The following is a 14,817-nucleotide window of genomic DNA, read 5'->3' on the forward strand; positions in this document are numbered from 1 at the left end:
ATGTTGTTTGTCTATTGTAAGTTCTTTGGGGCAGGGACAGGGACTGTGGCACAGAGCCACCCTGTTAGATAGACTGTCCATAAGAAATGCAGAGAAAAGGGGGAAGTAGATTGTAGAGAGACATGAAGACATACAGAGTTTAAGGATTATCTGAGTAAAATGCTAAATCCAGTTTATCAATTACACTGTTCATGTAACAGTTTAATAAAAGCATTCACTGAGACTTCCGGGGGCCATGTCTCCATATGTATTTGGGGCCCAATTCTGCTTGGGGCCTTTGGATGCTACTGCACTATAACTTTTAAAAATAAAAATAGAATTTCCTGGATTTTGGCTGTAGCTCAGACTCATACACTTTAGTCAGCAGAGAGTCTCTCCAGAGGACACGGAGGAAAAGCAGTAGTGATATCTTGCCCCCAAGGCTACAAGAAGGAAAGGTAAGGAGTAACTGGTTCTTGTAAAATCCCTGCTTTATTGCTTAGAGCTAAGACATCCACTTCAGGTGGACCCCCACAGGTATTCTTTGCTAAGTGCTCAGTGTCGTACAATATTCAAAGTTAGTCCCTGTCCCTTGAGAAACCCATTTGCAGTGACTGATCAGCCCAGAGAAGAAACACTTACTAGAGCCAACTAATTAGTACAAGCTCTAAGATACTATCTACCTATCTTAGGTATCCATCACCTTATCTGAGTGCTAGGCTACCACAGGTTTAGCATAGGGTGGGCCAACATATCACTGCAGGAGGATGAGGTCTCGTTGGCTGACCTGTGGTCTAAAAGAGTCTCCTGCACTGTACCTTTGCCTGCCACATCAATTTAACAGGTAAATATTCCTCCTGCACGTGCTCTTTTTATCTAGCTGCTTTGAATGGCAACAGAGTTCCTAACCATTTACAAGCAATGCACAAAAGCTATGCATATTTTACCTTTGGAAGATCTTCTGATAGAGATGTTAGTCTGTCATTTGCTTGTGCTGTTTGAGGAGCAGGGTTTAAGAGTGGCTGAGACTCCAATTCAGCCATGCTCATTGGACCATGACTAACATCTGCAGCATCTCCAAGAAGTTCTGCTGAGATTATAAAACATATACAAACATTAATGGGGAAAAAGAATCCCTGGTAAATGCAAATTAGAGCCACAGTCTCCCAACTACCCCGTGTTTGTATCTAGGGTGATCAATGGGACATTCCATAATGAAGTGAATGATTCTCTCTACTCACTCATGTTTTCAACAGAACTCAGATTAACAAGCCATTTCTTTGTGTATGTACCAAAATCACTGCTCTCTGTACACTGTTGTGGGTAGTAAGGGTTTTTTTAAGTTGTTCAGTGTGAGGTTTTTTTAACTGGCATTTAGAACCCCCCAGGCTTTCCATCCGTGTAAAATAATTTTAAAGCTGTTAACATTTTAGGCAGAAGCTATTTAACAATATCCTTTTAATATTCCCTGCTGAAAGGAGAAAGAAAAAATCTCAATGGAAGTGAGGGAAACAGTTTTATGATCTGTAGATTTCTAACATGGGTAGACCTTAATGATGGCTCCTGAGTGGCTACAGTTCATCATGTCACTATGTACTTAATGAGCTTTATTCCTCTTAATGGAAAGAGAGATTGGAAAGGCTTCTTCATTAAAGTGTTTCATTTTTACTGTGAATGAACAGAAACCTAAGAACAGTAATTGAAAAAAAAAAGTAATTTGCTATATAATCCATACAGTCTATCGCAGTTGTACAGCCTGTATGTACATGAAACATCTTCATGAAAAGTATGCTTACAGTTCATGAACTAACTTTGTAGACCACAGTTATCTCACCAAAACTAAAACATTAGTCTGAAACCTAATTAGTGTAAAATATTATGCTTGTGCTGAGATTTTGTATGACATATTTCAGCCTGTGGCTAATTTTTATAGCCAAATTCTTAAGCACTGAATACAGAGATATATAATGGAAATGCTGATAGACCTTTAATTATATTATGGTGAGTCATGTAGGCAACACTATAATTTCTAAACTCTTGGAACAGACATCAAGTTTTATTATACAAATAAAATCAGGTCACAAGACTGAAGATATATTTATTTCAGATATATCAACAACAAGCAAGTGACTCATTTTGATGTACAAGTTGAATACCTATTGTAAGAGGATATGATTGACAATTCACGTCTTTCAATATGAACATGTAGAGTTATGCCTGGAAATTTTTGACCCTTTATAGCCAGGTGATGTAATGGTTATTTAGTTTTACTGTTAAATATAACTCTTGTAGACTACACCATAGGCACTGAGATTGCAAGAAAAATGGCACTTAACCCTAGCTGTTGACAGACTAATGGATGGATCCACTCACACAACACATTAGGTATACTGAGGAATTAGCTGAAAAGTGGTAACAATTCAAAGGTGATTATCAATAGTTTCATTTTTTCCTGGAAGAGATTATTTTAAATTGAACAGTTTCTGTGCTGTCTTTGGTTGAACTGCCAAAGCTATTAGGAAACAAGATCTTTTGTTCCTCCTTAGTACTAAAATACTGTTTAAGTCAGAAGTAGGCCCCAGCTTTCCTACAAGGTTGTTTTCTTAGAAATGCTCTCTGAATAGCTTTGCTCAATGTTCAGTGGCTGTCAAAATGCAAACAGAAAGTTACAATGTATTAAAGAAAGGGATGTAAAAATAATACTGGAAATATCATCTAAAACAATAGTACATCCCCATCTGGAATGGTATCCACTTTAATCAAAAATGACATAGCAGAAATAGAAGGGATTCAGAGACAGACAACAAAATGGCTGCCTTAAGGGATCAGTTTATCCTAGAAAACATCAATTCAAATCTGTTCCAAGTCACCAGTGACCAAAAGCTCTTAGCTGATAGTGATTACATGAAATGTGTGAATTGAGTTGGCATCTCTGTCCATTTCCTACTGGACAAATGTCCACAATACAAAGTCACTATCCCAAAAGGCAACGGTTGCTCCTCTCCTGACAGTCTCATTGGAGGTGTCAAAATTTAAATCAACATGTAAACTGAATTACCTTCTCATCTCTAGAGTTACTGGTCTTGTCTACACCCAAGCTTGCACTAGTATAACCACTGATTTAGCTGAATCCGTGCAAGTTTTTGTGTAGACACTCTTATTTTGGTTTCAGAATTGTTTGTCAGTTTAGCCTAATCTGGTTTTAAGCCAAACCAAAATAAACCAGACTTGACTGAAATAGGAATGTCTATGCGCAAACTTGCCCCAGTTTAAATCCGTTTAATAAAATGCACCTTTAGTTAAACCTATGCAAGCTTAAGTAGAAGGAGATGCAGAAGGATGGGCTAGTGGCTAGGGTGCTGGTTTGGGACTACAGAGACTTGAGCTCAATTCCCAGCTCTGCCACACTTCCTGCATGACCTTGGACAAGCCAACTGGTCTCTGATCCTCAGCACCACATCTGCAAAACATATGGGAATGGCAGAACAGTGCTATCTCACAGGAATGTTTGCGGATACAATACATCTGCAAGACTGCAAGGTGATCAGGTACTATGGTGATGGGGGCCACACAAGTATCAGAAAGAGAGAGGGGGCAAGCAGCATGTAAAAGCTTGCACTGTCAGTACTATACCTGTTTTAAGGACGTTAGCTTCAAGGACTGTTTGTTAATCTAGCATTTATGGTAACTAAATTCACCCTTAAAGAACAGAAGACACATGACAGCTAGGTTTTGTGTAAAGTAAAGGGCTATTTGGCACTATTCTATTTAATACTGTATAATCCTTTAGTGAATGCCACATGTTACCAACAAGATTGAAGATGCTGCTTTAGACATGCCAAAGCATTCAAACTCCACCCAGCGAAGCTGAGAAAGACACAATCCAGACTGAAGTAAAGAGAGGTGCTTTGGTTTTTAGTTACTGGAGCTGGAAGAACTGGAAGCCTAATGGAATCAGTTAAGGCCACTGCCAGCATAAATGGAAAACAGACCTATAACAATTCATAAGGAACTACTAGATCACTAACTTCCCTCCATCTAACCCCTCCTCCTATGAAAGGTTTCAGAGAGGAGGACATGAGCTTATTTTCTCCCAGTAGGAGATGTGGGGGAAACAGCAAGTGTAGCTTCACTAGAAAATCACCAACTATTGGCAACAAATGTCAAGAACCCTCTCCCCTTCAATAGGTTTGAAAATGTTTTAACCACTAATATGGGAAAGGGCAGTTTTCAACACCTAGCAGAGAAAGTATGCAAGACCCTTCATCGTACTAGGTGGTGTTCAACACCAGGTACCAAAAATGTGCTCAACACAGTTCCAGTTTGTCCACACTACATTCTGATACATTTTCCATCCCATCATGGTCTCCAGTAGATAACAGAGGAAAGATCATGTTCTAGCTTATACCTGTAACCCTGTCACACTCTCCTGGTGATGGTACATGGTGGGGTCTCTGTTCAGTAACCAGGCCAGCAGCCTGGTCTGTATAAACTGAACGTCCCATTAGAATACTTTCTGCTGCTCTTGTCAGTCTAGGTCTTTGGCCTTCACTAAGTTCTCCAACACTATTATCAGAGTCCTAGAGAAAACAGAGTAACACATTCAGTGAATCACAACAGATATCTTTCAAACTATGTAATACCATTTAAATATAATATTCTTTAACATACATGTACATAGCTTTATACTACTAGTGCTGTATAAAGGAGACCGCAACCTGAAAGACACACATGACCACAGGGTGGAATGTAAGACCTACCTTTACCATTGGACTGTATCGAGCAATGGAGAGATTATTTCCTTTGTTGTTGGTTTGCCAGAGGAGCTGAGATGTATTGTTTTAAAGAACAGAATCTTCAAAAAGTTACTAGAAGCATAGAACTGGAAGGGACCTCAAGAGGTCATCTAGTCCAGTCCCCTGCACTCATGCCAGGACTAGTATTATCCAGACCATCCTCACAGGTGTTTGTCTAACCTGCTCTTAAAAAATCTCCAATGATGGAGATTCCACAACCTCCCTGAGCAATTTATTCCAGTGCTTAACCACCCTGACAGGAAATTTTTCTTAACATTCAACCTAAACCTCCCTTGCTGCAACTGAAGCCTGTTGCTTCTTGTACTATCCTCGGAGCTTAAGGAGAATAAATAAAGACAATTTTTCTCCCTTCTCCTTGTAACAACCTTTTATGTTCTTGAAAACTGTTATGTTCCCACCCAGTCTTCTCTTCTCCAGCCTAAAACAACCCAATTGTTTCAATCTTCCCTCAATGGTCATGTTTTCTAGACCTTTAATCATTTTTGTTACTCTTCTCTGGACTCTCTCTAATTTGTCCACATCGTTCCTGAAAAGTGGTGCCCAGAACTAGACACAATACTCCAGCTGAGGCCTAATCAGTAAAGCGGAAGAATTACTTCTTGTGTCTTACTTACAACACTCCTGCAATACATCCCAAAATGATGTTCGCTTTTTTTGCAACAGTGTTACACTGTTGACTGATATTTAGCTTGTGGGCCGCTATGACCCCCAGATCCCTTTCCGCTGTACTCCTTCCTAGGCAGTCATTTCCCATTCTGAATGTGTGCAGCTGATTACTCCACTTAGGAAGGAACTCTTTGCATTTGTCCTTATTGAATTTCATCCTATTTTTTTCAGACCATTTCTCCAGTTTGTCCAGATCATTTTGAATTTTAATCCTATCCTCCAAAGCACATCCACAAACTTTACAAGTGTACTCTCTATGCCACTATCTACATCATTGATGAAGATACTGAATAAAACTGGACCCAGGACCGATCCCTGTGGGACTACTCGATATGCCCTTCCAGCTTGATTTTGAATCACTGATAAGTACTCTCTGGGAATGGTTTTCCAATCAGTTATGCACCAACCTTATAGTACCTCCATTTCCTTAATTTGTTTATGAGAAGGTCATGTGAGACCATATCAAAAGAGTTACTAAAGTCAAGATATACCACATCTACAGGTTCCCCCCATCCACAAGGCTTGTTACCATGTCAAAGAAAGCTATTAGGCTGGTTTGACACAATTTGTTCTTGGCATATCCATGCTGACTGTTACTTGTCACCTGTTATCTTTTAGGCGTTTGCAAATTGATTGCTTAATTATTTGTTCCATTTATCTTTCCAAGTACTGAAGTTAAGCTGACTGGTCTGTAATTCCCCGAAGCTGTCTTTATTCCCCTTTTTATAGAGGGGTACTATATTTGTCCTTTTCCAATCCTCTGGAATCTCTCCCATCTTCCATGACTTTTCAAAGATAATCACTAATGGCTCAGATATTTCCTCAGTCAGCTCCTTGAGTATTCTAGAATGTATTTCAACAGGCCCTGGTGACTTGAAGACATCTAATTTGGCTAAGTAATTTTTAACTTGTTCTTTCCCTATTTTAGCCTCTGATCTGACCTCATTTTCATTGGCATTCACTATGTTAGATGTCCAATTGCTACTAACATTTTTGGTGAAAACAAACAAAAAAGTCATTTAACACTTCTGCCATTTTCACATTTTCTGTTATTGTTCATCCCTCCCCCACATTTAGTAATGGGCCTACCTTGTCCTTGGTCTTCCTCTTGCTCCCAGTGTATTTGAAGAGTGTATTCTTGTTCTATGTATCGTTTATGTCTCTAGCTAGTTTAATCTTGTTTTGTGCCTTGGCTTTTCTAGTTTTGTCTCTACATACTTGTGTTGTTTGTTTATATTCTTCCTTTGTAATTTGACCTAGTTTCCACTTTTTGTAGGACTCTTTTTTGAGTTTCAGATCATTGAAGATCTCCGGGTAAAGCTAGGGTGGTCTCTTGCTATACTTCCTATCTTTCCTATGCAGTGGGGTAGTTTGTTCTTTTGCCCTTAATAATGTCTCTTTGAAAAACTGCCAACTCTCTTGAACTGTTTTCCCCCTTAGACTTGCTTCTCCTGGGATATTACCTACTAATTCCCTGTGTTTTATTAAAGTATGCCTTCTTGAAATCCATTATCTTTACTGTGCTGTTTTCCATCCTATCATTCCTTAGAATCATGAACTCTACCATTTCATAAAAAGAACAGGAGTACTTGTGGCACCTTAGAGACAAACAAATTTATTTGAGCATAAGCTTTCGTGAGCTACAGCTCACTTCATCGGATGCATGCAGTGGAAAATATAGTGGGGAGATCTTATATACACAGAGAACATGAAACAATGGGTGTTACCATACACACTGTAACGAGAGTCATCAGCTAAGGTGAGCTATTACCATTTCATGATCACTTTCACCTAAGGTGCCTTCCACTTTCAAATTCTCAACCAGTTCCTCCCTATTTGTCAAAATCAAATTTGGTCCAGCCTCTCCCCTAGTAGCTTTCTCCACCTTCTGAACTAAAACATTGTCACCAATACATTCCAAGAACTTCTGGATAATCTGTGTCCTGCTATATTATTTATCATGCTCATCTCTGTGATATAACCATCAAGAGTTGTCAACAAATGTGACATCTGCAGTACTTAAAAGGTGGCAAGCCTGTGCTGTTGCACTATGCCAAACTAAAAAGTTCATCTTCAGTGAGACTTTGATATGGCCTGAATGTTTCTCCAGGTTCCAAGTTTCAGTCAAGCTGGATAATGAAACCAGTTAACTCTCCTCCATTCAATGGGAAACAAGCAATGTATTCATGAGATTTGTGTGTATGAAGGACCAGGAAAATAATTATGATCCTGTGCTAAAGCAGTGTGATGTGTATTTTGCTTCTAGAGGCAATCTCATATGCAAGAAGGTATGCTTGCGCTAGCATTGCCAGAATCTGCAAAAAGAAAAGGAGGACTTGTGGCACCTTAAAGACTAAGAAATTTATTTGAGCATAAGCTCTCGTGAGCTACAGCTCACTTCATCGGATGCATCTGGACACATGCATCCGATGAAGTGAGCTGCAGCTCACGAAAGCTTATGCTCAAATAAATTGGTTAGTCTCTAAGGTCACAAGTCCTCCTTTTCATTTTGCAGATACAGACTAACACGGCTGCTACTCTAGAATCTGTAAAGGCATTTGTTAGAACATTGTGTGAATAGGCTAAGGACAGAGTATGGGACAGACAAAGAAAAGCAATTAGAGCTCCATTTGTAATTGCCAATGCTGACAAGAAAGTGTCACTAAGATTACAGCTGGAGTGAGAGTTAATACTACAGAAAGCTCTTCAAATAGTTCATCTTCTAATCTCATTAAGCAAACAAAATAAAGATTAGGGACAGTTCAGGCTAAGCAAGACAAAAGGAAGAAATGGGATATGTTCCAGGAAAGTCACAAAAAGCAAGAAATTGACCTAAATATAGGTATTCCATGAGTTATGCGGCAGTGTCCTCCCAAGTTCTCTCTGTCTGAATATCCTTCTAGGCCCAGCCAGGACTGTGCAATCAGTTCATTCATCTTTTTACTTACACAAAGCTGTCAACTGGCTGCAGACTTTTGAATTGAAAATACCTAACTGCATTACAGAAATATTACTGGTCTAAACTCTTTTAATATAGGCTGATAAGTACGTTTTTCAAATAGCCTTTAGGTAAACAGAATTTTTGTTGTTGTTCTTCTGGTCAGCACAAAAGAAAGTGAGACTTAATTAAGTGCATGAAATCTTTTGTCACCATCTATTCCCTAGATCTCCTCCAAACCATCCATCTGGTTGTGACTGCCATAAACTTCTTGCCCTTTCAAAATGGCCAGATAAAGCATGGCCAGACATTGTTGGAATACTTCTAAATGTTCACGTAGTGGAGACTGATACATATGATGTTACGTACAGCAAAAATGTTGTTTATAAATAGGTTTCAGAGTAACAGCCGTGTTAGTCTGTATTCGCAAAAAGAAAAGGAGTACTTGTGGCACTTAGAGACTAACCAATTTATTTGAGCATAAGCTTGAAGTGAGCTGTAGCTCACGAAAGCTTATGCTCAAATAAACTGGTTAGTCTCTAAGGTGCCACAAGTACTCCTTTTCTTTTTGTTTATAAATAGAAGAGAATTTTAAGTACTTAGAAGCCTGGAGTAGACCCAGCAAAAGAATCAGCATTCTCTACAGAAGAATTTCCTTCTAGGGGCAAGAGGTTGGATACAACTTTTTGTTTTTCCATAAGCAAAAGAAACTTCAGATTTTTTACCTTCTTTGTATCAAAAAATATCGTTTCAGAATGCCCAGTATCTTTGCTTTAACTCCCAATAGCAATGAAAAGGAAATAAGATACCTCAGAGTGGTAAATTACTTCTTGTAAAGCAACCGGTGCCTGATTTAGTTTAGCAAAAAGAGAGAGAACTGGATCTCTGTGGTATCCCCTATGGGGTCTTCTCATGACCTGTCCTTCACTGGGAGGATCGTAATCCTAAAACAAAATAAAAAAAACTTTTTAGTAATCAGATCATCCTTAGTGTAGAGTTAACTGTACATTATTTTTATAAAGCATCTCCATCTTTTACTACAGTTACCAATATTAAAAATGTTTGTAAAAAAAAAGTACAAATGGTTCATAACAGGGAGACTGGCAGCACAGTTTCCTCTCTTTAGTAAAAGAAGGGCACAATCAATATATTAAGAGTTTTGATACACAGGACCTTAACAGTCTGAGACAGAAAAGAACTATTAGACCGTAAAGTCCTATTCCCCCAGCAAATGCATAATATAGCCCAGATGCAGAATCTGGTATTGAAATTATTATTAAGGCTAATGTTAAAATTATATAATACATAGGTTAAGAAAAGAGTGTCTGTATATCTGGGTATAGTGCTTAAATTATCCAAAAGTACAAATGTTGGTTTAAAATACATAGAGAACTTAGTCAGTAATAACCCAAACAGGATTAATAAATTTGACAATACAGTTTAGATACTAGCATCCAAATATTTGACTACATTTGTTCTTAGCCAAAAGGCTAAGAATGCAAAAAGATATGTTTAGATTCCTGAATCATTAATCTTCAGTAATTTCATGTGGCTGAACACTGACATGAAAATATTTCTATTTTTTGTTTGTTTGTTTTTGTTCACCCAAGCTTAAGAGGACGACTGTCTCCATACAAACTCTTCATTCCCAGCAGAGCAGAGTAGACATGGGTAATAGAATTTTCAGCAAATTTGTTTAAAAAATGGTCAGCTTTTTGGCTTGGAGAACTTACAAGCCAATGGACTAAGGCAAGGGGCAGCCAAAGGGGTTTAGCTGAGGCAGGGGTCAGCTAAAGCATCTTAAAACTTCACTAATACACGTAAGAATTTAAGCCTAAAAGAAATTAAAAGGTGCCTCAAAACCTGAGCAGTTTAGCATGCACCCAATGCTCTAGACAGTTTAGCTTTAAGAGGTCTCAACCCCCTAAAATACAGACGCAGTGAAATGCAGCCTTTGGATGTTCACAACTTGAGGTCTACTAGACAGATTTTCTTCAAACTTGATTTGCTTTTTATGCCTGAAAGAGACTTAAGTCATAGCACAAAACAACTTTGAAGTTTCTAGTTTCAGAGATGTGAGGTATGAGTGTGTAAAACTTTTTACTGGAACATGTGCTCAACATAAACAAGTAAATAAATAAATAAATAAATAAATAAATAAAAGGACCTGAAAACTGCCTCTGCAGAACCAGTCTTGGGAGTGCACCACTTGGTGATGCAAATCCTAGAAATATACAAAGAACAGTGGCCACAAGGGCTGTGTACATCTTCCCTTACGGATATGAACATTTAGCTCACAAGGAAGATTTCGAACAGCTTTAGTGGTCTATCATAATGGCTTTAACCTTTTTCCATTAGTCAGGCAAGTGGTCCAGGATGGGAAGACTTCAATCACAAGTGTGAAAAATTGTACCTGGACTTCACTATCAGATTGAACAATTAGATTCTCTCTCTCTCTCACACACACACGAGCCCTTTCCACCCCGCCCTCCCAACCAATTACAAACTATATAATACATATGAACAGATTAAAAATATGGAGCACAGAAGTGAGGCTAAAGAAAGGAATTGAGATCAGAGTGACAGTACATGCAGACAGATCCCCAAAAGTCACTGTTTTCTAAATGCTTCTGGGACTTGTGCTCAGATGTATCAAAAAACATGCTTTGCTCTTTTTTCTTTCTTTCTTTCTTTCTTTTTTTTTTTTTTAAAAGAAGAGTGCAATAAATTATTAGGTGTGACCTGTAACAGAAATAGGAATTGTGCCAGAAAATTCACTTCTAAACCATGTTTCTACTCAGAAAAGATAAAGGCAAAGTCTTCCATTCTTTAAGTACAAAACTCCTTTTAAATAAATATTTTAACTAGAGTCAAAAGTGAGTAATATAAACTATTTTTAGGTTTCAGAGTAACAGCCGTGTTAGTCTGTATTCGCAAAAAGAAACACTATTTTTAATTTCAGTAAGTTACATGCCATGAGAAGTATCATGTGACATGGGGAATAATAATGCTCTGCCATTTTGCTTAATACATCGTTTAAGTGGGGAAAAATGAAATTTGGGTAAATAATATTGTATTTCATATAAGCTGTTTGAGTGTTAAGCGTGTATTACAGATTAGATTAAATGTTTGAATGATTCCACTTTTAAGCCAACTATGACAATTTTCCAAGCAAGATAGTAGGAAAAGAGATCTCTTATAAAGGACTCTCTAAACTATAGTGGGTGCTACTCATGTGTGACTGCCTTATAAATTAATTTGTATGAACTGTATATTTTCTCTTTGGACATCTGAATGCTCTTCAATATTTTATAGCTCATCAGTCCATTTCTTTGTGTACATGAAGTTTAAATAAGTGGATAAATTTATTAGAGAACATCTTATCTAATAAACTTCTCCAGCTAAGGTACTATGCTAAATTCAATTTCCTACTGAACTATTTCCTTACCATTTCATTTGCATCATGTAGCGTGCTAGTTAAACTTTCACTGAGGTTTGGAAGAGACAGTCCTCCTTCTGCTAACGCTGAAAATAAAAATTGTGGGGTTTTTTAAAGTTACAAGCAGAAAATATCCATTTTTATGACAGCAAGTTAATGCCATATTTTTTCTTGTTTGCAGCACAATGCTTTAATAAAGTTACAAATTTCTATCTATCAAAGGTCTCTCTCTCATAAGGACAGATTTTTAGTCAACAACAAAAACATTCTGACACTTTGGAAATGTAAAAAATGTGCCTTCATTACAATTTGTTCCCGATACTTACGCAAGACAGAAAAATCCAGCATTTAAAAAAATGCAGCCATGCAGCCACTAGGGGCTTTTTGTGCTGCCAGAGCCTCCTGGGCAGTGATTAAGGGGGCAAAGCCGTGTTAACAAACATACAATTATCACTTTTCACAGAAACAGACTTACTAGCTAGCAAATCTTAAAAAGACAACACACAAAGCACATCATTTGTTTCTATTCTGTTTAGGTTCGGTTAAAAAATAGAGACAACTGTACATTATTTTTATGATTGATTCTGCAATAAAACCCTACATAAATAAATTACAATGATTTGGACATGTAAATGCACATATTTATTTGTTTTTCCTTACGTTAATTAAGTATTTTAGGAAAAATTGCCAGAGCGGCCACCAGCAAGAGTTGTGGCCATACTCTGAGGCCACCAAAAATTTTCTTCAGAGACCCCCTGGAATAAACTAAACAAGTTCTTATGTCAGTAAGATTAAGTTATTTAGTTTAATTATTTTCTTTCATTTATTTACAATTCATAAGCAAACATGTATTTCATTCTGAGATGAGAAAAAATGATGAAGTATCTTACATGTGACCAGAAACTTGAACAGGAAGTTAAGGAGTACAGACACAGTACACTCTCACTGTAGGCTTACCAGAAAAAACATGAAATTGAATGCTCTTCTATTAAGTTGTGAGAGTAACTCTCACATGAACAGCAAAGAAAAACATGTTAAAACCAACCCTAAACTAAACAGATTCTTGGAAGTTAAATTACCTCTTGCAGCCACCAACTGTCCATAGCTAAATAAGACCTCGCCTTCTGAGATAGGCTTGTCTGCAGTTTCTGTTTCCGTGACAGTTAGGCTGCTTTCATGTGTTGATGGGCCAGAACTGGGAGTATGCACAGGAGATGGAACCCTTGGTTCACAAGGAAGTGACTCAAAGGGTCTAATTGGTTCAGGAGAAGGTAAAATCAACATCTCCGGTTCTTCATCTTTAGCCACAGACATTACACTAAAATGTAAGAAAATATATTGTTAATGCACCAAAATACACTGCACTATATCTTAAACTCAACACTGTAAAGAAATTCTAATTTACAAAGCTTTTATTAAAAGAAGGAACACAGTATTTCATGGACTGATCTGAATAAAAACTTAAAAATAACCTTAACAATGAGCTCTAATTATCTAACTAAAAATTTCCTTATTGTGTTTTGTCATAAAGAAAAGGAGTACTTGTGGCACTTTAGAGACTAACCAATTTATTTGAGCATAAGCTTTCGTGAGCTACAGCTCACTTCATCGGATGCATACTGTGGAAAGTACAGAAGATCTTTTTATACACACAAACCATGAAAAAATGGGTGTTTACCACTACAAAAGGTTTTCTCTCCCCCGCACCGCACTCTCCTGCTGGTAATAGATTATCTAAAGTGATCACTCTCCTTACAATGTGTATGATAATCAAGTTGGGCCATTTCCAGCACAAATCCAGGTTTTCTCCCCACCTCCCCCACAAACCCACTCTCCTGTTGGTAATAGCTTATCTAAAGTGATAACTCTCCTTACAATGTGTATGATAATCAAGGTGGGCCACACTAAACTTTCTAAACTACTACATGCCACAAGGGGCCACAGCAATGGTTACCTCAACCCACCCAGCAATATTGTTAACCTATCCAACTATACTCTTAGCCAAGCAGAAGCAGCTGTCCTATCTCGGGGCCTCTCCTTCTGCCCCTCCACCCCCACGAACATGATACAGTTCTGTGGTGACCTAGAATCCTATTTTCGACGTCTCCGACTCAAGGAATATTTCCAACTCACCTCTGAACAACATACTAATCCACAGAGACCTCCCTACCAACACTACAAAAGGAAGGATTCTAGGTGGACTCCTCCTGAAGGTCAAGACAGCAGACTGGACTTCTACATAGAGTGCTTCCGCCGACGTGCACAGGCTGAAATTGTGGAAAAGCAGCACCATTTGCCCCACAACCTCAGCCGTGCAGAACACAATGCCATCCACAGCCTCAGAAACAACTCTGACATCATAATCAAAAAGGCTGACAAAGGAGGTGCTGTTGTCATCATGAATAGGTCGGAATATGAACAAGAGGCTGCTCGGCAGCTCTCCAACACCATTTTCTACAAGCCATTACGCTCTGATCCCACTGCGGGTTACCAAAAGAAACTACAGCATTTGCTCAAGAAACTCCCTGAAAAAGCACAAGATCAAATCCGCACAGACACACCCCTGGAACCCTGACCTGGGATATTCTATCTACTACCCAAGATCCATAAACCTGGAAATCCTGGGCGCCCCATCATTTCAGGCATTGGCACCCTGACATCAGGATTGTCTGGCTATGTAAACTCCCTCCTCAGGCCCTACACTACCAGCACTCCCAGCTACCTTTGAGACACCACTGACTTCCTGAGGAAACTACAATCCATCGGTGATCTTCCTGATAACACCATCCTGGCCACTATGGATGTAGAAGCCTTCTACACCAACATTCCACAGAAAGATGGACTATAACCCGTCAAGAACACTATCCCCGATAATGTCACGGCTAACCTGGTGGCTGAACTTTGTGACTTTGTCCTTACCCATAACTATTTTACATTTGGGGACAATGTATACCTTCAAATCAGCAGCACTGCTATGG

At 38.4% G+C, this 14,817-nt stretch overlaps 1 protein-coding gene across 11 annotated transcripts in view; it reads right to left on the bottom strand.

Moving 5' to 3' along the window:
• Positions 1–14,817, bottom strand: part of KIAA0586 (KIAA0586 ortholog) — a 137,851-nt gene that overhangs the window by 35,263 nt on the left and 87,771 nt on the right. For 8 of the 11 annotated variants that reach the window (XM_043548790.1, XM_037901173.2, XM_043548793.1 and 5 more), the window contains 5 exons: positions 12,919–13,157; positions 11,849–11,925; positions 9,210–9,344; positions 4,388–4,559; positions 927–1,069 (listed from right to left, as the gene is read on the bottom strand). In XM_043548790.1, coding sequence (XP_043404725.1) covers positions 927–1,069; positions 4,388–4,559; positions 9,210–9,344; positions 11,849–11,925; positions 12,919–13,157 — 766 coding nt within the window. The remainder of the gene's footprint in view (positions 1–926; positions 1,070–4,387; positions 4,560–9,209; positions 9,345–11,848; positions 11,926–12,918; positions 13,158–14,817) is intronic. The other 3 variants (XM_043548791.1, XM_043548792.1, XM_037901175.2) reach the window with 1 other exon arrangement.

This window comes from Chelonia mydas, chromosome 6, assembly GCF_015237465.2.
Source record: "Chelonia mydas isolate rCheMyd1 chromosome 6, rCheMyd1.pri.v2, whole genome shotgun sequence".
NCBI lineage: Eukaryota > Metazoa > Chordata > Testudines > Cheloniidae > Chelonia > Chelonia mydas.